A 24,242-nucleotide genomic window follows, 5' to 3' on the forward strand; every position below is an offset into this window, starting at 1 on the left:
CATCTTCATTAAGACCAGTCTATGATCAAATCCACAGTCAGCACTTGGTATCACCTTTGAGTTCTGTATTCCATTGAAGTAATGCTTACTGACCACAATATAGTCTTTTTGATTTTTGTATCTTCCATCTGGACTTTCCCACATGTATCTTGCTGTTGGTTTTTGCTCAAAATAAGTGTTAGTTATGATGAGACTGTGCTTGTTACAGAAATCAATTTTTGTCCTCTCTCATTCTGAATTCCAAGTCCAAATGGACCAACGTGTAGACGTTCTTTCTGATCCAACTTTTGCATTCCAGTCACCCATTGCACAAATAACTCGATCTTTCTTGCCTCCAATTTCCTTTATATACCATTTCATCATACACGTTAATTATTTCTGCTTCCTCATTCTGTTCTGTAGGAAGATATATTTGAATGATCAGCATATCTTTAGGTTCAGACTTAACTAGAATTGCCATTACTCTATCTGATTTTTTGATGACATGGATAACGTTTTTAATAGTTTTCTTCTCTACAATGAACGCTACACCTCTCCTTGATATTTCGCCACGTGATGTATATACTTTATATATCTAGCCATTTCAGATTTCAGGAACAAATCTGAAAACAAACCCCAACTCAACATCACCAGAGTTAAAGATCGGTACTATCAACGTAAGAAGCCTGAATGGCAAAGAAATGGAGCTAGCTGAGGAATTAGATAAGTACCAGATCGACATAACAGGGGTGACTGAAACAAAAAAGACCAAAACTGGTGAGATCTTTCTGAGCAATAAATACAAAATGTTATATTCAGGCAATGACAATCACGGAAAAGAAGGAGTAGCCATAGTATTCAACACAAAATAAGAGGCTAATCTTGAATGGCAGTCAGTCTCAAGTAGAGTAATGTGGGCAAATATCAGAATGGGGAACTGGACAATGAGACTTATTTGTGCCTATGATCCCACAGAAGGTTCTACTAAGGTAGAAGTGGAGGAATTTTTTGAGGCTTTAGAAAAAGCAACTGACACAATGAAAAAGGAAAAGTTGGTCCTTGTTGGGGATCTAAATAGCAGAGTAGGAAATGATTGTGAGACATGCAAAAATATTTTGGAAAAATTTGGAGAAAAGAGCAAAGCTAATAATAATGGCAAATATCTGTTGGATTTCTGCTCAGGACATGGACTGGTTATTACTAACACCATGTTCCAACATAAAAATGTGCACAATTTCACATGGAGAGAAGAGGCTAGGAATAAGAAAAGTCTCGTTGAATATGTTATTGTTGATAGTGATGTTTTCTCTCTGGTGCAGGACACCAGAGTATACAGAGGATTTGAAATTGGAAGCAATCACTATTTAGTCTTGAGCAGGATAAAATTGAATTTCATATCGAAAAGAATAACATGTAAGAAAGTTTTAAAGCGAATAAAAGTTGAGCAGCTCTCAGATGTGAACTGTAGACTAAAATACAGAAAGATTATTGAAAAGAAAATGAAAGAGTTTGAGAACAGGAATCAAACCTTGGAGATTCAGTGGCAAACTCTGAAGAAAACATTGATTGATTCTGCCAGAGAGGCATGTGGTGAGATTGTGTGCAAGGATAAAAAAATCAGAACTCCCTGGTGGACACAGGAAGTTAAAGAGGCAGTGAAGGAAAAGAAGAAACATATCAAAAGTTCCTGGCAAATAAGTCAGCTTTTACTCTTACAGAATACAGAGACAAATGTAAGAAAGCTAAACAGTGTGTAAAACTAGCTAAACAAAAGTCATGGGAGGACTTTGGCAAGAATATAGAAAATAAATATCAAGAAGGTGGCAAAATATTCTGGAGGTTGTTCAAGAAGCTTAGGAATGGAGGAAAGAGTGCTGTAAAAGGAATTAGAGATGATAAAGGTGACATGAAAACAGGAGAAAAAGATATCCTTGAAGTATGGAGTAATTACTTTGAAAAACTGCTAAATGAAACAAGCAGTGATGACAGCACAATGGTACAAAACACTGACCAGGCATGCAGTCAGGAATACATATCCATACTTGAAGTAGAAAAAGCCATCAAAGGCTTTTTCTATTGTGGAAATGTGGAAAGGCATCAGGAGTAGATGATATCCGACCAGAAATGCTGAAGTATGGTGGCATAAAAGTCTTACAGTGGCTGCACTGCATAGTTTAGAAAGCCTGGACAGAGGGACGAATTCCCAATGATTGGAGTAGAGCTCTCATAGTACCCATATATAAAAAGGGAAATAAAACTGAATGTGAGAATTACAGAGGTATTTCCCTACTGAGTGTTCCTGGCAAGATCTATGCAAGTATACTTGAGAAACGGTTGAGAAGAATTGTGGAAGAAAAGCTTGGTGAAGAACAAGCTGGATTCAGGCCAAATAGAGGCTGTCAGGATCAGATCTTCACTTTACGACAAATAGTCGAGAAAGCATGGGAATATAACAAAGATCTGTATTTATGTTTTGTTGATTTGGAAAAGGCATATGACAAAGTGCCAAGAGAGAAGCTATTCAATACGCTGCAGTTATATGGTGGGGCATTATATCAAGCAATACTTAGTCTTTATTTGAGTTCTAAGTCAGCAGTTAGAATTGAGATGGTTTAATGTTAAATCTGGTGTGAGACAAGGATGTACATTATCCCCTCTGTTATTCATTATCTATATGGATCACATTATGAAGGAATGTGGTATTAAACCTGATATCAAAATTAGAGATGTTAATGTCAGCCCTTTGCTTTATGCAGATGATGTTATACTTCTAAATAAATCCGCCACAAGTCTGCAAGATTCTCTGACTAAATTGAATAGCTGTTGTAATAGATATGGTATGAAGGTCAGCAATAAAAAGACAAAGACAATGAAAATAGGCAGAATCATTGAAAATGTCAACTGTGTTGTGAATGGAGAACCTGTTGAACAAGTAAAACATTTCAGCTACTTAGGCACAATTTTTACTGAAGATGGTAAATTAAATATAGAAATAGACAACAGAATCAACAAAGCTGGTATGGTAGGAAATCAACTGAATAAATTCATATGGAATAAGAGAAAAATTAGTCGGAACACTAAATTAGCTGTATACAAGACAGTGTTCAAACCAGTTTTAACTTATGGATCTGAGAGCTGGGTCAGAAGTAAAACACTTGATCAAAGACTAGAGACCGCAGATATGAGAGTCCTGAGAAAGATAAGAGGCGTGAACAGATGGCATCAATGGCAATATCATATTAAAAACGAGAATATTAGGAAAGAACTTGACATTGTCAGCATCCAAGAATGCATTAGCAGAGCTAATCTCAGGTGGTATGGTCACTTAAATATGAATGGGAGAGGAAAGATTAGCAAAACAAGTGTTCTCTGCCAGGTTGGCAGGAAAACGACCCAGAGGAAGACCAAGATATAGGTGGATTGATAAGGTACAAAGTGCCTTAGACGATAGAAATATAAGATCTGATAATGTTGGAGTCTTGACAAGTAACAGACTGATTTGGAGGAAAATTGTAGATAGGAAGTTAGTAATGATGTAATTTTTTCATGTAGTACTGTCATATCCGGTACACCCCTTGCGGGTACATGGCAGGAATTTGATGATGATGATGATGATGATGATCTAGCCATTTGGAAGTTTTGACTCAAAATCTGATGATCCTTTCCAAAAGGTTTCACTTATTCCTAGTATACTAATATTCAATCTCTCCATCTCTCTTTCATCACATTAGCCAATTTCCCACATTTATTCAATCCTCTTACATCCAAGTACAGTGGTACCTTGGATTGCAAGTAACTTGGTCTACGAGTGTTTTGCAAGACGAGCAAAAATTTTAATAAATTTTAACTTCATAAAGGACCTACGTCTTGCAATACGAGTACTGTATTACCTATACGCTATGTCTGCCGAGCGTCACGTGATTACAAGCCGCTCGGGATTGTGGATAATCGCCTCGCATGCATGGTCTCAGTTGGCATACCTCATTTGTATTAGTCAACATTCATGCTAGCATTGTGACCACGTGTGTGTGCGTAAAGCATTTTTTTTGTGTCCAAATGTAGTGACTGTTCTTTATTAACTGTACTACGACAATGGCCCCAATGAAGAAAAGGGTTGAAAAGGAAGGCGGTAAGAAGAAGGAGATGATTACGGTGGAAGTTAGGAAGGAAATCATCAGGAAGCATGAACAAGGTAGGCAAGTGGCCGCCATCGCAAGATTTTATAAGAAGTCTAATTCAATGATTTGCACAGTATTAAAGAACTAAGGGGGCTAGATGTAGCAAAAGGAGTCACGAGAGTATCAAAGCAACGGCTATGCATTCTGGAAGATGTAGAAAAGTTACTTTTGGTGTGGATAAACGAGAAGCAACTAGCTGGTGATACTGTGACTGAGAACTTGATCTGTGAGAAGCAAAGACCTTGTATGCCGACCTCATAAGTAAACTGCCAAGTACGTCTACAGAAAACGAAGAAGGCTTCAAGGCGAGCAGGGGATAGTTTGATAACATTAAGAGGAGAAGTGGCATCCATAGTGTAGTGAGGCACAGAGAGGCTGCGAGTCTGGATGCAAAGGCAGCTGAGGCGTTCGTTGCCGAGTTTCAGAAGCTCATAGTTTCCGAGTGTTACCTCCCACAGCAAGTTTTTAACTGCGATGAGACGGGGCTTTTTTGGAAAATGATGCCAAAGAGGACCTACAATACAGCAGAAGAGAATGCAATGCTCGTTTACAAGCCCATGAGAGACCGTCTCACCCTCTAGCTGTGTGCTAATGCAAGTGGTGATTTCAAAGTTAAGCCCCTGCTCGTGTATCATTCTAAGAATCCACGAGCCTTCAAGAAATGCAAGGTGCAGAAGAGCCTGTTAAACGTTATGTGGAGGTCCAACAGCAAGGCTTGGGTAACTCGTACCTTGTTCGTTGCGTGGATTAATAAGGTCTTTGGTCCTGCAGTGAAGAAATACCTTTTAAAAAACAATTGCCACTCAAAGTCTTGCTGGTTATGGATAATGCTCCTGCTCATCCTCCAGGCCTTGAGGACGACTTACTGGACGAATTCGAGCTTATTAAGATCAAGTTCCTTCATCCCAACACTACTCCAATACTCCAGCTCATGGATCAGGAGGTCATTTCGAACTTTAAAAAGCTTTACACCAAGGCACTATTTCAGCAATGCTTCAAGGTGACCAAAGGAACTAACCTTACCCTCCGAGAATTTTGGAAAAATCATTTCCACATTGTAAACTGCATCAAGATCATTGATAAAGCCTAGGATGAGGTCACCAAGAGAACCCTTAATTCTGCTTGGAAAAAACTGTGGTCTGATTGCGTTGAGGGGTTTGCTCATGAACAGGAGCTGCCAGTTGTCGATGAAATTGTGTCCTTGGGGAAGACCATGGGACTGGAGGTGAATGAGGACGACATTCAAGAGCTGGTGGAGGAACATGGCCAGGAGTTTACCACTGACAAACTGATGGATCTGCATCGCGAGCAACAGTAGGAGGTTATGGAGGAGATCTCATCTGAGGAAGAGGAGAAAAAGACAGACATCTCTCTCTTCAAGTGAGATTAGGGAGGTGTGTAAAATGTGGGAAACAGTGCAACATTTTGTAGAAAAGCACTGCCCAAGTAAGGCTATGGCAGTGCGAGCGATGAATCTGTTTAACGACAATGCAATGTCATATTTCCATGGTATCCTCAAAAGGAGACAAAAACAAGTGTCATTGGATAGGTTCCTTGTTAAAGTTGCACAAAAAGAAAAAGAGTCAACAGATAGCAGTGATTCCGTTAGTGACAATGAAAGTTATCCTACCCAATACAATTAATTGTATTTATTGTAATATGTAATTGTAATGTAATTAATAAATTCGATTACTTTATTTATTTTGTATTAATCATTTTTATATGAATATTTTTGAGTTTTGGAACGAATCATCTGAGTTTCTATTATTTCCTACGGGGAAATTCGCTTTGATATATGAGTGCTTTGGATTACGAGCACGTTTCCGGAACAAATTATGCTCGCAAACCAAGGTACCACTGTAGTAATATTCAAGCAATTTCTGCACTGAGATTCTTTATAGCAGTCACAGACTTACGATACCGCAAGGCCTGCTACATCACCCTGACACCACTGTTCCAGGCATACTGAGACTACCTAGGCTTTATTTCTTTTCTGTTTAGACATGATATTTTACATAGAGGCATTTTTTACAGAATGGGCTGCCAGAATGAATGGAATCCAACCCCCAAAATGAATGGAGGACTGCAGCTGTTGTTGGTTAGCGGGTCCCATGGACCTAGCCGGGAGGCCTACAAAGCAGTGCCACTGACCATCCCGCACCGATGGGACGCCCCAATGTGCCGTGACAGCTCAGCGACCAAGCTGGGTGATTCTAGATGCAATTTTTTGTACTCAAGTCCTGCCTATTACATGTTGCTTAAGGCAGCTATCAGTGAGTTATTCTAAATATTCATATTCCTTCATCATGCATGTATCCTCCCACTCCAGTCTATATCTCCACGTATCATCCATAATGATAGTCCTCCTTGTATCCATAAGAATTGTCTATGCAGTTCACAGTCCTCATGAGATTATCCTGGTCAGTAGCAGCATCCAGTTGTGTATTTTGTCCTGTTATCTTACACCAAATAGACTCGAACTCATTTTCTATATTACTCATACTTCTACCACCACTTGAGATTCCCACTCAGATTGGATTTCATTTCTCTGCAATAATTGGTAATACAGTCATACCCCGACTTATGCTATCCTGACTTACGCAGTTTCTTATATGTACATATTCCCATCCCGCTTCACACCTCGCCACTAGTTGGATGTTTCAGGTGCTGGCCACATTCGCCAGTGTCACACATGCTGTGAACAAGCACTGACGTGTTTCGTGCGGTCTTCATTCATACACGATTGTTTAATGTTATGTTCTTGATAAAAATTTTATCACATAAAAAATAATAATGTCATCCAAAAGAAGCAAGTCCGATTCTTCTACAGCTAGCAAGAAAAGAAAAACATTGACTTTGGAAATAAAACTCAACATTATTAAGGATTGATTTTGAAGGCGGAATGAAAATTTGTGAGCAAGCAAAGAAGTTCGATCTACAGGAATCCATAGTAAGAACAATCATAAAAGAAAGGTTTGCAGATTTTGGAGGACATAGATTTTCTAACGAGGAATGAATTGTAGCCACAAGGCAAGGAATAAAAAAATCATTAGCTTGCAAGATATTTTGCATGACATGAAAAAGACATTATGCCGTCAGACGAGTCTATTAGATTTTATGAAACCATCAACATTGAAATAACTTTCTTTTTTTGATGTACAAAAAACTACAATTATGATTATATTTCTTAAAAAATATAGGTGTTTCTGTAAACCTTTGGTCCCAATTGTATGTTTGTATATAAAAATTACACGCAAAATTATACACCGAGTTACGTGAATTCGACTTACGTGCTTTTCGTTGGTCCCACCTACCGCATAACTTCTTGGTTTTACTGTACTCTCCAACCTTTCTTATCTGTTTTCTCTGAATAAACTGAACCCACTACATTCTATTCCTGTAACAATATCCTCCATTGTCAGACAGGTCATACTAATGCTTATAATTTTTGATTTCACTACATCCACCAATGCTAAGAACTCCTAACTTTATTCCAGATGTCTCTGGCATTAAGTGTATGATGACAACTGGCTAACAGGCTGATGATTTGAACCTTGAACTAAATCCCTTCTTCCAATTTCTAAAATTAGCACTTTTCGTTCCTGACAAAACTAGTCCTGTATTACCTGAGGTCATTCCTAACAAGCTATAATTCTTTGTCTCACCATGTTTGTCATTACACCCACAATTTCTCCCACACAATTTAATTCAAGAATCTGTGGTTTGTGAAATCATCCAGACAAATCTAATTTCTATGGTAACTCACATTCACTATTTCACCAAACAACGATTTCTCCAAGGAACCTGACACAAAAACCATTCAAGTGCAATCTACCTTACAACTACAAATCCTTTCAGCCATCAAAACCACCCAATATATCTACATTCTGCACATCATTTTCCCCATACAATCTACTTACTGACTCATTTTTTTAATCACACTATTCTCCTCAGCTAACTCCTGCTATACCCTAGTAAGAGGCTCACCGTCTTTACTCTTTTGCTCTCCTTTTTTTGTAACACTCAACAACTCTTTCCCTACTTTTCCCATATTATACTTTTCTTATTTCATCTGTTCCAACCAATACATTCACACGTAAGTATTGCTTTAATCACACCACAAATCTTCATGCCCTAGAAATACATTTTTTTCAATTAATTATATATTGGGTTTTATCCTTTATCCAAGTGTAAGTGAACAAAGTTTGCACCTGAAGTACTTTCAGGACTGGGGCAACTCGTGGTAAAGGTGGTATAAGTTCTCATCACTTGCCTTAGTATCTCCCATAATGCAAAGCACATCTCCTTGTAGACATGTATACTGCTATGCATTAAGGGAAGGGCCACTACCCAGATTGGTTTCACCTTATTAACTGCAAGGACTAGAAGTCGATAGTGCATGGGAGGTAGTTAAGAAGTGTTTGCATGAAGCAATGGCTGACTGTATATCTAGAGTCCGAATAATAAATCAACTAGGGGTTAAATGGATGAATAACACCATTAAGCTTGAGCTGCAAAAAAAGAAACAACTATGGAGGGAATTTAAGGAGAAAGGTGACCGGCAGGCACACAAACAGAATAAAGCACAGGCCAGAAGGGTAACGAGTGTGGTAAGAAAAGCAAAAAAGGATTACGAAAGAACATTGGCCATGCAGGCTAAAGAGAATCCTAAACAGTTTTTTAGATATGTAGCAAGTAAAAGGAAAAATGCACATGGCAGATTGATTTTAAAGAATGCCGATGGTAGGGAGGTAACTGAATCAGTTGATATAGTTGAGTTACTGAGTGAGCACTTTGCAAGAGTATATCATCCAGGTGGTGACATTGCAGAAACGAATAAACCAGTAGATTATACGAGAATTGTGGTTAATGAAGTGGAGGTGAGTAGTCTATTGCATAACCTCAATGTCAATACATCTGTGGGATTGGATGGTATACCAGCTCGTGTTGTACGAGAAGCAGCTAAAGAACTATCAGTACCCTTGACCATTTTGTTTAATTTGTGTCTCGGGTCTGGGTTAGACCCGAGGGGGTGGAAAGAGGGGAAAATAGTTCCACTGCATAAAGGAGGTTCCAAGACTGCTGTTGTAAATTACCGACTGATTAGCATATCAGGAATCGCTGTCAAGGTCTTGGAGAAATTAGTTAAGAAAAGAATACAGGATTGGATAGATGAAAATGGGATATTGTATTGGGGACAACATGGTTTTGTGAAGGGTAGATCATGCCTCAGTAACTTGCTCACGTTTTATAACACAGTAACAGCTGAACTGGATAGGGGTAATGGGTTTACAGTAATACTACTGGACCTTGCCAAGGCTTTTGATAGGATACCACATAGAACCCTAATCAGTAAACTGGAGCAGATGGGGATAGATATAGGGTTGGTGAGATGGATAGGAGGGTGGTTGAAGGAGAGATACCAGAGAGTGGTTTATTCAGGAGTGGAGTCTAAAAGACGGCCTGTGACTAGTGGAGTGCCACAGGGCTCTGTTCTTGGACCACTGCTTTTCAATTTGTTCATCAATGATATAGGAAAGGATTTGAGAGGAAGTGTTCACTTGTTGCTGATGATTCAAAGTTGGGTAGAGCAATTATGAGTGCATGCGATGTCAAAATTTTACAGGATGATTTGGATAGTTTGGAGGACTGGGCTAGGAAAAATGGATGACAATTTAATGTGGCAAAGTGTAAGGTTATGCACTTTGGGGTGAAAAGAATAGCAGCAGTATATCGCATTGGTGGAACCGTACTCCAGGAGATTGATGAGGCCAGGGATTTGGGAGTGTTGGTGAATAGGGAATTGAAGTTTAGGGGGCACATTGCAAAAGTGACTAAAACAGCTCACCAAATCATTTGGCTTCTGAAAAATACTTTAACATGCAGAGACAAACAAGTTGTTGTTCCTCTGTATCGAGCCTTGATAAGACCCCATCTGGACTACTGTGCCCAGTAATGGGCACCAGGGTTTCTTCGTGATGGGGAGGAAGTGGAGAGGATCCAGAGACGAGTGACCAAGATGATAGCAGGTCTGTGGAATGTACCTTATGAGAATAGGTTGAAGATTTGTGGGTTGCAGAAATTGGTCGATAGGCGAAGGAGGGGTGATATGATTGAGACATTCAAATTACTGAAGGGTTTCTATAAGATTGATCCAGAAGATATTTTTGAAAATATGACTGGTGGTGGGAGAACTAGGGGCCATGAATGGAAGCTGGGCAAGAGCGTGGTTGACAAGGGTGTTAGAGCTAGGTTTCTTACTTGGAGAGTAGTGAATGAGTGGCATAAGCTTCCAGAGTCTGTTGTGGGTGCTACGACCGTGAATGAGTTCAAGGCAAGGTATGATAGATACTGTGTGAATGTCGAATAGTTGTTCTTGACATGATGTTAGGGCCTCCCTCGATGAGTCTGTCGACTCCTTGGAGTTGCCCGGAATAATAATAATAATTATTATTGAGGTCTCATCAGTGGGATCCCACTGTATACACATGTCTGCAAAGAGATGTGCTTTGCATTATGGGAGATACTAAGGCAAGTGATGAGAACTTATACCACCTTTACCACGAGTTGTCCGAGTCCTAAAAGTACTTCAGGCGCAAACTTTGTTTGCTTACACGCTATTAAACAAGTAGGTGATTCCACCTGTAACCCTAAAGTTCTTGATACACTGAAAGAAAAATCCCCAAGAGAAGTGGAAGAAAAGGACATAAACCTATAGAATAAAACTCACACTAAGGTTGTGGATGAAGAAAAAGTGAAGAGAAAGGTAGAAGAAAGCCACCTAAATGTTACAACTGTAACAAGGTAGGACATTTGGCTAATAACTGCTTAATTCACCCCCCCTTAGAGGAACGAGATATGAATCAAATGTCATGCTTACTAAGAAATGTTCTCAAAATGACCAGAGAAAACGAAAAGATTACATCAGAAAGAGACCTGATAGTTCTTTGACAGTCATTCAAGGCTTGGTAGAAGGGACACCTTGTAATATCCTACTAGATACTGGGTCCCACATCTCAGCAATAACTGGTCATTCTTCAAGAAAGTAAGTACCTGTATCACAAATGACGTGATACGGGTCAATCAAGCTAACAGACATCTCAAAAATTGAAGTATGTGCTCAGAGAAAGATTAAAGTAGACATTAAGCTACCCGAGTTTGATTTGAACATTTCTCAGGAATTGTTAATTCTTCCTGATAAAGACAAGTGCTGACTTGACTCAAATGACTCTTCCGGTATTCCCGCAGTGAGCAGAAGTCTCAAAAAGGAAATAGTTACTGAATCATATGTCATTTCCAGTGTTGCACTGGCTGATCCTATTAAAAGGGAAGACAGTGACATAGGCAAGCTAAGCAGTGCTGAGACTATAGGAAGAGTCATATATAAACCTCCTCATCACCAAACCTGGGGTAAGCCCCGTATTATAGAGGCTCAGAAGGGAGATCCTGAGTTGAGGAATATATGTATGAAAATATTAAGAAAGGGGTGATCAAATTCCCAAGAAACAAGTATTCCTCAAAACACTTCACCTAGATGAAGACGGATGAAGATTTTCCCAAGACTTTCTTGTCAAAGAAGAGAGTCTTGGGAAAATTTGCAGAAAGGGTTCTTGTTCCGAGTCATGATTCCATGGATAATTTACAAGTTCCATAATTCAAACGGACATAAGGGATTTGATCAAAAGTGGCATCACATTAGTGAAACGTACACATGGAAGGGAATGAAAAATGATGTCGCCAATTATGTGTCAACTTGTCATGTGTGTCAACCAAAGTTTGAAAATTGAAATTTTGGGACCAAGCAAGGTCATCTCCAGAGAACAAAGGAAGAAAAAACAAAAAAATTAAACCTTTGAGTTTAATTTTTTTAGAGGAAAGGGTGGCCTTTGCAAAATCTCGCAGAAATTATTTTTTTTTGAGAATTTTCGCTAAGGATTTTACAATTTTATATTTGTCTGAATTTATAAGAAAAAATGTGCTTAGTAAGATGTAGAAACATAAAAGAATAAATTACTGTTAGAATGCACCTGCACTTCAGACTTGTTTGTAAAAGCTTAATAGGAGTTAAGCCGGATTAGCGCAGAATACAACCAAAATCGTAACGTCAAGCGACCAGAGATGATGTCAATTCTTTCATTACTTCTGGCTAATCTGGGAATACTCTTACTTAAGAACAAAGGAAGGAAAATGGAATAAAAGGCACATGGTTCTGGGCTTTTTGGTCCTTGGTCTCTTGCTTGGCTCATCCCCTACTGTTTTATGGTAGGGGAAGAGCCAAGGATCTTCTTCCCGCTGCCGACACCAGATATTTCCCCACCAGCCCTCTCTCTCTATGCTCCGGATAGCTACAGCAGAACCCCAGCACATCCGATGAAAGAAAGCTCTCAAGGAGCGACAGGATGGAAGATGTTCCAGTTTCAATGTGTATTATGGAATGTAAGTCGGACTTTCCTATCGAGATTCTTAGCAAGTAAGCCATTATTTTGTTGTAGTATGATATGTGAATGTAATTCAAAATCGTAAAGGATTGAGAGAGGTTACTTGTTAACTGGCGGTTAGATCGAATTTAAATAAAGGAAGAACATGTATTGTTAAGTATGTCTAATTCATAAGTTAATTGTGATAGTGTCTGAATTAGTATCATTTAAGTTTTGAATGTGTTGGAAGAAAGTTAATGTAATCCTTCCTGGAGTATTTATGCATGCTTGTAAGCCAAGTTGTGTCACAGAAAACACTTTTATATCAAGGCAAAAATAGGTTTTTCTGATAGTGAAAGCACTATAAGTTCTGTTGCTCAGATAGCAAGTAATTGTGTGTGTTAAAGTGCCTTTGATTAAGTTAATCTTTAATCAACTTTTATATGCTCTGTATCATATCTTTTAGTTTGATAATAAACATGTTTTTGTTTTGTAATTACCTGGTTCTCATTCCTTAGTCAATGCACTATCCCGAAAATATTAACAAGCCTGCAGGAATAGAAAAAAGTTACGAGTCACGACTTGCATATAAAGAATTTGTATAGAAGATTTAAAATAATTTTGCCAGTTAATTAATTAATTGGCAATACTAACAGGACATGGTGGGTTAGTGGAGAACTCCAGTAACTCTATAAAATGCCACAGAAGTCCAATGACAGTACTGCGTCAAGGCGAGCTTAAGCCACCTTAAGCCTAAATCTATATGTTCCTTCTCCTTCTGATTCTCTGCCAAGCTCTTCAAGGAAGACTAAGGGTTTGTCAGATAAGTGTCGATGTGCTGACAGTAAAAAGTAAACATGATTGAAATCTGATGCCAAAGTATAAGAAAAAAGACTCATGCTGGCTCGGACATCGCCCGATCAAACAAGATCCATGTCCCCAATCGAGTAATCAGTATTGGATCGAAAAATCAGTTACTGAAAACAAAGACAAAAAAATCAACCTCAGGCCTGTAAAGGATGGAATATCAATTGGCACATGGAATGTCTGTACACTCTGGGCAACTGGAAAATTGCAGTTGCTTCAAGAAGAAATGAAGAAATACAGATGTGATATATTGGGTATTTCAAAAATGAGATGGACATTGTCAGGGGAATCAAATGGTGGAAGAGTTCTCTGGTCAGGAAATGAAAGTAAGCATGAAGCAGGCATAAGTTTCCTGCTAAGTAACAAGGCCTGTCAGGCAATGATAGATGATAGGATACAAACCAGTTAGTGAAAGAATAATGGTTACAAGATTCAGTGCCCCACCATTTAATATCACAACCATTCAAATATATGCACCCACTGCAGAGAGTGCAGATAAAAACATTGAGAAATTTTACAGGGATCTACAACTAGTAATTGATGAGGTGCTGAAGCAGGATATACTCGTCATTGGAGGAGACTGGAATGCAAAGATTGGCAAAAATAACACAGGATGGGAAAAGGTTATGGGAAAATTTAGATATGGAGAAAGAAATGAATGTGGAGAGATGCTTCTGGAATTTTCCACAGATAACAACTTGATGATTTGCAATACCAAATTCCAACAAAAAGATTGTCGTAAATGGACATGGCACTCCTTCGATGGCAAACACAGGAATATGATTGACCTGATATTAATAGACCAGAAATGGAGAACCTCAGTTTAACAGTACAGATCATTCCAAGGAGCTGATATTGATTCGGACCACAGTTTAGTGATTGCGAATATAAGACTAAAACTGAAACAGAAGTAAAGTACAAAGGAAAGTTCCAAAAAGCTAGAGATATCTCAAAACTAAATGAAAATAGGCTAAGAACAGCATGTCAGAACATATTGGAAACTAAGCTTAAGACCGCAAGTGAAAAACAAAATATAAATACAAGAGCAGAACGACCGACTACAGTGCTAAAAAAAGCAGTAGAGGAAGTAATTCCTGAAAGAGAAAAGATCAACAAGAAATGGACAACTCAGGAAACCCTAAAATTGGTACAAGAGAAAAGAGAACTGAAACTTAAAAGAGATAATTCAGAGGCAGCAGATGAGTTAACCGTCAAAAATGCAATGAAGTATGGAAAGCAGCATGATCTGATAAAGCTAAATGGTTGGAGGACCAGTGCAAAGACATTGAACAGTACTACGGAGAACACAAAACTAGAGAGGTCTACAAACTTATAACAAATGTCAATAGGATGTGGCAAACAAGATCAGTATCAGTCAAAGATGAAAATGGTAAAGTATTGATGGACAAGACAGAAATCATACATAAATGGACAAGATATTGCAGCAAACTATATAAAAATCAACTGAATGATAGATACTGCAACAGAAGTAATCAAAGAACTAAAAGCAATCTCTCCACCAGCAAAGATCTTTGAAAATGACATCTTGGAAGAGGAGGTAAATAAGGCTATAAAACATCTCAAGAACAACAACAGTCCTGGAAATGACAACATTATAGGCGAGATGCTAAAATATAGGGGAGAATCAGTTGTGAAAGAAATACATCAGCTATGTAATGAAATATAGAGATCAGGATATGCTCCTGAAGAGTGGAAAAAATCCAATTACAGAACTATTGCATTAATGAGTCATCTTGGCAAAGTGCTGATGAAAATACTAACAGAATGCCTGAAGGGGCATATGGGGGCACATCTTCCGGATGAGCAAGCTGGATTTCGACAAGATCGAAGTACAGTGCAACAAATACTCGCACTAAGACTAATAGCAGAGAAAGCTTGAAGAAAGAACAAAATGATATATTGCTGTTTCGTGGACTTCCAAAAAGCATTTGATAATATTGACCAAAATATAACATGGGCTGTCTTGGAATCCTATGGTATGGACAATAAATTGTCTGCCTGCTGAAAGATATAAACAGCCAAGCACAAGCAAAAATCAGGATAGCCGGTGAGACTGGAGATTGGTTTGCCACAAGTCAAGGGGACCCAATATCACCAATCATCTTCATCACACATCTGGGAAGAACACTAGATAAGATTAAAGAAGAAGGTTGAGGCATTTCAATAAATGGCATGAGAAAAAACTACCTCTGCTTTGCAGATGACATCATCCTGATTGAAGAAGACGCAGCAAGGCTGGAACAGACATTACAAACACTATACACAGGAGGAAAAAGATATGGACTAAATGTTAACTTATTCTGACAACAGGAATTACTGAACAGAGTTATGATAGATTTCAACTGGAAAAATGTGGAACACTTCACGTATCTTGGATGCCACATGATGCATGACTTGGACCCCAAAAAAAGTGATAAAAATTAGAATAGCCAGAGCAACAACTATTTTAAAAGCCATGGACAAAATATGGAAGAGCCAAGCTATAAAGATGCAAACTAAACTGTGCACTGTAGAAACCTGTATTTTCAGCAGCATGCTCTATGGATGCAAGGCCAGGGTACTCCTGAGAGAATCTGAAAGGAAGATATTTGCATTTGAGAGGAAGTGCTATAGAAAGATTTTGAGAATAAGCTGGATACAGAAAGTGAACAATGAAGAAATCTACAGACAAATACAACCAAAAGAAAACCTGATCAAGAAAATAATCAAAAGGATACTACATCTATTTGGCCATATATGTAGAATGAATGATGAGAGAAAACTAAAAACGTTGCTGTTTGGAATAATTGAAGGAAAGAACAAAAGAGGAAGACCAAATAGAGAATGGGGCGATGACATCGTCAAATGGTGCGGAAACTCTATACACAAACTGAGTCATCTTGCACAAAATAGAATGCAATGGAAGAATCATATCAAGATGGCAGCAGACACCTACGAGCATTGGACCCATGGTTGATGATGATGATGATGAATTACCTGGTGCTCATTCCTTAGCCAATGCACTATCCTGAAAATATTAACGAGCCTGCGGAAATAGAAAAAAGTTACGAGTAACGACTTGCATATAAAGAATTTGTATAGAAGATTTAAATTCATTTTGTCTTTTTCTCGCCCTGACTTTCAAACAAAAAAAAAAAAAATCAATTAAGTGGTGCAGTCGTTAAGATCAAATAAATTTCTTAATTGATATTGTGCAATTGCTCAGGGACTATTACGTTAGATAGACTTATTACATGAGGTCTACCTAACAGCAGAAAAAAAAAGGGGGGCAAGAAAAAATTTAAGTAAGGAAATAGATAGACAGATAAAAGAATAGATAAAAGGAAAAGTAAAGCAAAGTAAATATTTTACAAAGGAGCAACAGACAAGGATTTAATAAAATTAATATAATAGTCAGATAATAGAAAACGAGGAAAAGACAAGACAATATTTTACAATATATCATCATTATATTCTTTTTTCACCATTTGCTTTGTTGTATCTTCCTTTACTTATTCATGTTGTATCTGTTTTTCTGTTGTTTGCCAAGTACTTTTCTTTGCTTGCCAATTCTCATGCAATGCAACTGTGCAGTACTCACTTGAAATATATAACATCATACTTTTCTTTTCTTTTTTTTTTCTTTTATATCTTCTTTCTCATACTCTCTCACCTCTTCCAGACTGATCCTACCATCTTGCATTCTTGCTTACATTCCACTTAGCATACATGACTAATGACCATGTCATCTCATTTGTTTCTCCATTATTACATAACACCTCTGCTCTATATTACACACTTCACCCTCTACCCTACTTAATGCATCAGCTACAAACTACGTGATCCACTATCCACACTATGCCATCTACAAGCCCACTAATACACCACACAATATATCATCTACACACTATGTCATTAACCACCACTATTAGTATTTTTGTCTGTTACTTGTGAATGTTCTCTATAATAACTAACTAAATAAATAAAAAACTTAGCTGGCTATGCAGAACATGAATTTCACTGCCTGGTATGGGACCACCACCGTACTTATGGGAGGCCTAAAGCATCTTGAAAAAGTTCCAAGTTTGTTATGTAGTGCATGGTTTTTGGATTATCTAAGCTTTAACTCATGCAAGACAATGTACTAAAATTAATCTGTGAGCAGGATTCACTTGTAAACTGTTTGCTACAAAGCTTTTTTTTTCTGAGATCATGGTTCAAAACCAATAAAATTAATATGAATATTGAAGGTCAATAAACAAACTAGGATATTACAGACTTGTCTTCTGATAGATCATTTAATGCCTAACCAAAAGACAATTCTGTAATAGGCTGAATGGTTATTTATGCAAAGGAAGTACTGCATTTACAAACTTAACTTTCATTTGAATATTACACTTAGACCACATAAAAAAAAAACATGAGTATTTAAAAATTAAAAAATGTCAGCATTATCACCAATACCAAATTGGAAAAATTTTGGTAATATATAAAAATAAATTTATTAAATGGAACATACCTAATATTTTAAGTGTTTTGTTAGGTAGTCTAAGAAGACTATTAGCAAATGGACATATAAGAGTACGTAGACGTTCTGCAGTCTCATGGAATAGATGGCACAATGGTAAATATAAATAGAGCCGAATAGCTTCTATATTATGAAGTACTGGAGAAAGTGAAGGAAAAAGAGTTGTTTCTAGGCAGGTAGCAATCTAATGTTTAAAAAAAAAAATAATAATAATAATATATATATACACACACATTTATATAAAGATAAAAATATTTTTCAATGGATAATATTCTAATTTACTACATATCTCTTAATTTAAATGAAAATATACATGGTGTTCTTGATACACTGACTAATGAATAAATTACCAACTATTACCAACACAGATTACCAACTATGATGCAACATCACTAAATAGTTACATTAACACGTTCACTGCCAACTATGAGTATACTTGTAGTTGGTATATGAGCCTCACAAGCCAACTACGAATATACTCGTATGTCGATTACCGACCTCCTATACCAAGCAGGAGTTAACCCTTAGTATAAGTACTTTAATTTGGACCCTTCGCTTGTGAATAAAGCGGAGAGCACATCTGAGGGCTTGGTAGAAGGGAAATAATTTCAGCTAAAATATAGTATATTATATATGTGCTTCAGAAGCCAATTACGAATATACTTGTATGTCGATTACTGACCTCCTTTGCCAAGCACGATTTAACCTGTAATTTGTAGATCAAATTAAAACTAATAAAATCAATAAAAATAATGAAATCAAATCAATAAAATAAAAACCAATTTATTCAAATTACTAATGATACACTTTAAAACAATTTCTCATGCACAATGGTGGTTTTTCCTGGCAAACAGGACGAAAATAACGTGTTTGCATCATTGTTTGTTTTGTGTACATACTCGGCATGGCTTTGCCGGGTGATTCTTTTTTTCTGAAGGTGGTAAAATATCCAAATAATGAAGATCCCGAATCCTGCTGATATTCTGTGATGCTGTAAGCTCATCCATTCCAACAAAAACTGAGATAAATTGATCTCTAAATTTTAACGCAGTCATTGCATTTCCAGTAATTATATTATAAAATTTATGCACATTTTGAATGTATATATCAAAAATGTGTATTGCCATTTTCTTTGGCCATCTAATTGTCTTTTGTAAGGCGAAATAGTAAGAAAGCATTTGATCAGAAAGATCGATGCCTGACATACCCAAATTATAGTCCCTAACGATATTTGGTTTTAATTGAATTTTACCATTCCAATTTTTCGCTTCAACCATTTCAAATTTGTGCATATTTGAAATGGAAAGAACTTCCCTCTTATCTTCCATTTGCGATGATGAATTCATCAAATTCATCATCGCTCATATTAGCGTAAGCTTCTAATTCTTTATCAGTAAGTTTTCTTTTACTGGTTATGGTGAAACTGAAGGTTTTTAGAGATTAGACGCAATAAACACAGTTGTCAGCGCATGTAATATATAGGTGGAGGTGATACAAGATTACTCATAGTTGGTGTATGAAACAAACTTCTATCTGATAAGCCAGCTACGAGATTACTCGTAGTGACCTTGAACACACGAAAGCGCTTGGCATGCGGGAACAAACTATGCCCAAAGAGTGTGGCAGCGAACGTGTTTAATGTATAAAACATTATGCTTGAAAACAAAGGTCATTATTCCAACGAAGAGAGGTTATCCAGATGAGAATGACCGGAAAGTTGAGAAGGAAAGAGACACTAACGTTAGATTTGAAAACACAGTATTGTACTTTTTTCTTCCTTTTTCAGGAAATACATTAAAAGTGTACTTTCTTCCATTATTAGATTGTGATCACTAATTCATTATAGTAAAATTATTGACACTACTGGTGCTTTTTTGGGGAATGGATGCAACAGTACAACATATTGCCACTCTTTATTACGATATAATATAATATATGGATGTGGTATCATTTTATCTTTCAACTTTTCCTGCTAACAAACAATACAAATACTGGCACCTATTGTTAGACAAAAAAAAAAAACCTAGATACTACCATGACAGATAATTAATTTAATATAAGTCAAGATATGCCAATGTATCATTAATTTGGTCACCCATTAGCCCAACTAGCCTGAACATCAGTAAAAAAAGAAAAGAAAATGGACATCAATCCAGAATCTTTTTAATAAGGCTAAAGTAAATTAAACTATATTATTGTTTAACTTAACCTTCATCCAAGTGTAAAGGCTACTTGTATAAAGAAGCTGATGATTTTGCATCAACTGATTAGTATCCCTAATGCAAAGAGAACACCTTTTAGATGTGTATAATGCTATGCTTATGGAAACAGACTACCCAGACTGATTTTGACCTTTACTGAGGTCTCACAAGTGTGAGGCAAACCCAGAAGGCACACCAAGGTTAATTTAATGCAGAAGTCATATATTTGCCATATATAAGTTTTTAAAAAGTTTTGCCTTGTTATTAAAATACTCTGGATTAAAGACAGATGCAGAAAGTTCTTCGATTGGTTATAAAGTAAATTAAACTTGCCAAAGAAAGTCTATTCCTGTGTCTGGTTGCCACTGATGAAACCATAATAAACATTGAAATTGGTCTGTGTAGTGACTCTTCCCATAATACATAGCATTATACGCATCCAAAAGAATGTGTGTGTTTTGAATCATGAGATACAACGCAAACTGATATGAGGTCATTTGCCTCTATACACAAGTAGCCTAATCATGAAGATGCTTCACACACAAAGTTTATTAGCTTATACTTGGATAAAGGATTAAACAAAAATATAATACGAGGGACATCCAGAAAGTAAGTTCCGATGGGCTGTCAGAGAAACAAAAATATACTTACAAAAAAACTTGTAAGTATATTTTTGTTTCTCATTAGACAAAAGAAATATTTTATTTTTGGAAATTAAAGTAAACACCTTTCACTACTTTTCTACATAATTTTCACCATTGTTCAGACACTTGTCATAACGGGGCACCAAGAGTTGTATACCTTCGTCGTAGAAGGTTGCCGCCTGTGATGCAAACCATGTATTGACATATAGATATCCACTTCTTTCTTATTGGAGCTTTGGAAGATTTAACAGGGCTGGAGTAGGAGTTCTTATTCTTTCCCCCATTCTTGAGTGATTCTGTAATATCCAAAGGACTGCAGAAGGGAGAATCTTGACAATTGACTGGAAATACTGTGGATGTGTAATAAGGTTTATAAATGTTTATGCTCCATCCAATAGAATGGTTAGACAAAAATTATTCCAGGAATTGTAGCCATGTTTATATGGTGCCCACTACATCATAGCAGTCGGAGACTGGAATTGTATTAAAAACCTCACATTAGACAAAAGAAAAGGACACCCGAGGAGTGGAAAAGTGGGATATGCACAGTTAAAAACATGTCTTGACAATGCTCAACTAGTAGATATGGAGGATTCGCAAACCTAATCTCTAGGCATACACATACATGAATCAAGGTATTGGTACTCGTATTGATCGAATTTATATCTCTTCTTCCCTTATAAATAGGATAATTCAGATAAAACATCTTAATCTCAGATCATAATCCAGTTATACTTAAGTTCCACTGCATGGAAAAAGTAGAGTTCTCTTCTGAACCATGGAGACTTCCACCAAATTTTCCGTTGATCTTTTCAACTAAATTCCAGACCCTCTGTTTGAATTGGAATAATGTTACCTGGAATTGGGATATGTGGTTAAAATTCAAACAAGCAGTAAAGGAGAATATGATGGAATGGTGAAAGCCTGTTCCTTTCACCATTCCATCATATTCTCCTTTACTGCTTTCAACTTTTTCCTTTTGGAAAAAGTTGAAAGACCTGTATAAAGAGAGATCTCTGCATTTCTTATAGTATAATTTAACATCTTCACAGTGTAATCATTTAACACTAAGACAATACTAACCAATTCCGGAATTGATGAATTTTGGGACTCTTCAATGCAGTGAAAGCCATAAAAGGCAGCACTCATGTCAACTCCATGATTTTTAATGGAACAGTCATAATGCTCATTTCCTGGCTTTATGTAGGATCCATTTAGACAGGCACTTGAGGAGAAGATTGTTTCAATATAACTGGAAAGATGGATTTTCTTTTAATCAGTAATAATATGAAATAAATATCTATTATATATAAAAAATATTTCATGTTTGTTTCTTAAACACATTTTTGCTAGATTATATCACCTCTGGTGGTAAAGCTTATATGGTGCCTATTTATAACTGTATTTTTTAAGGAAACTACAGCACAGATCAATATATTAACTAAAATAAATTTAATTAATACTTTTGATATTTCATGTTTCTTGTTGAGAGGCATATACGCTGGTTAGACATAATAACTAATATTTAAGGAATTGACAGCGTATACTGGAAATATAGATTAAATAAACTTTAATATACACTTTCCGATATTTCGGCGAACGTCACGTTGCCATCTTCTTGGGAACTTACTAAAAAGACACGTGCACACAAGTACTAATACAACAAATGAGACTGAGGCTAGGACGCTAGCGTTTTCCTAAAGTCCTGATGGTGACCCCTGGCGGGCTATATTGGTAGTTCTTGGCCTTTGGGCTGAAGTTCTTTTGATAAAAGTTTCCCAAATTTGGGGCAGTTTCATGCATCCAAATTTGTTGAGGTTTGGCATGTTCCTAAGGGCCGAGGCTGATTCCATGAATAGTCTTTCATACTTGAACTTGCTGCGGTGTATTACTGTGGCTTTCTTCCATCTTATTCTGTGGCGAGTATCCAGAGCGTGGTCTGCAAGCCCAGAGTGGCTGTACTGGTGAAATCGGATGTAATCCTTGTGTTCTGAGATTCTGATATTTGCTGTCCTGCCTGTTTGGCCAAAGTAGGACAGTTTACAGCTGCAAGGGACCTGGTATACACCAGGTAGGTCTAGGGGAAGTGGTTGGTCTTTGGTGGAGCGGATAAGGGATGCCAGTTTTCTATGTGGTCTGTAACAAGTGGTCAAGTCATGTTTTTTTAAGATTTTATTGATTTTTTCTGAGGTGCCTCTGATGTAGGGAATAGTGATGGATTTAGAGTAATCTTTTTTGTGAAGGGGAGGAGGTGGTGGGTTGTGGATAACTGGGTTAAGTATTTTTTGGATTTTTTGGAGGGGGTAGCCGTTGGCTGAGAAAGTGTCACGGATGTGATTTAGTTCAGTGGTTAGGGCTTGATCATTAGAACAGATTATTTTTGCCCTGTTGAATAATGATTTTATAACTCCATATTGTTGTGAGGGGGGGTGGTGGGATTGTTGGTGAATGTATCTGCCTGTATGGGTGGGTTTTCTATAAACTGAGAAAACCAAGGTTCCATCAGGTTGGCAGGTGACTAGTGTCTCTAGGAAGGGGAGGTTATTGTTTTCCTCTTTTTCCAGGGTGAATTTGATTCTAGGGTGTTGGTTGTTCAAGTGTGTTAGGAAGGAGAGGAGTGAATCCGGGCCATGTGGCCAAATAGGTGGGGAAAGTGGTGAACCCATGGCTGTCCCCTCTATCTGTTTGTAGAATTTTTCCTGCCAAACGAAATAGCCTGAGTTTATTGTAAACTGAAATAGGGCTGAGATATCGGGAGGAAATTTAGCTTGGATTAGCTCTAGGGTTTCTTTGAGAGGGACATTCGTGAATAGGGAGGAGACATCAAAACTGACCATTATGTCATTGTGTTGGAGTGTAAGATTTTCTATACTGGCTTTGAAGTGGGCTGAGTTTTTTATGTGTGATGGTGTATTGCCAGTATAGTGTGAGAGCGCTTTGGCTAAATGCTTGGCTAGTTTGTAAGTGGGGGAATCAATGCCATCCACTATGGGACGTAATGGCACATTTTCTTTGTGTATTTTTGGGAGCCCATATATGCGGGGGGGTCTAGAGTTATAGGGTTTTAGTCTGTTGGTAATCTCCACAGGCCAAGAAGAGACCTTCTTAAGGAGCCTATGGAGTTTTCTAATTTGTGAGCTGGTGGGATTGTAATCAATGGGGAGGTAAGTGGAGCGATTTAATAATAAAGCCTTGAGCTTACCTGTGTAGTCTTTAAGATTGAGTACCACAGTGGCGTTCCCCTTATCCGCTTTGGTGATCACTATTTTTTTGTTTCTCTTCAATTCTTGTAGTGCCTTGTATTCACTAATGGATATGTTGGATTTTGGAGGTTTTGCTTTATTGAGAACACAGGCTACATCCAATCTAATGTCGTTGGCGATGTGGGTTGGAAGTTGGCGAATCCCGCGTTCAATTTGAATCATTAA

At 37.4% G+C, this 24,242-nt stretch overlaps 1 protein-coding gene across 3 annotated transcripts in view; it reads right to left on the minus strand.

Moving 5' to 3' along the window:
* Positions 1–24,242, minus strand: part of Herc4 (HECT and RLD domain containing E3 ubiquitin ligase 4) — a 604,012-nt gene that overhangs the window by 391,526 nt on the left and 188,244 nt on the right. For all 3 annotated transcript variants that reach the window (XM_090409674.1, XM_090409672.1, XM_090409675.1), the window contains 2 exons: positions 21,898–22,066; positions 17,961–18,153 (listed from right to left, as the gene is read on the minus strand). In XM_090409674.1, the coding sequence (XP_090265800.1) occupies positions 17,961–18,153; positions 21,898–22,066 (362 nt within the window). The remainder of the gene's footprint in view (positions 1–17,960; positions 18,154–21,897; positions 22,067–24,242) is intronic.

This window comes from Typopeltis vanoorti, chromosome 19 (genome assembly GCF_054136105.1).
Source record: "Typopeltis vanoorti isolate ZY-2024b chromosome 19, IOZ_Tvanoo_1.0, whole genome shotgun sequence".
Classification (NCBI taxonomy): Eukaryota; Metazoa; Arthropoda; class Arachnida; order Uropygi; family Thelyphonidae; genus Typopeltis; species Typopeltis vanoorti.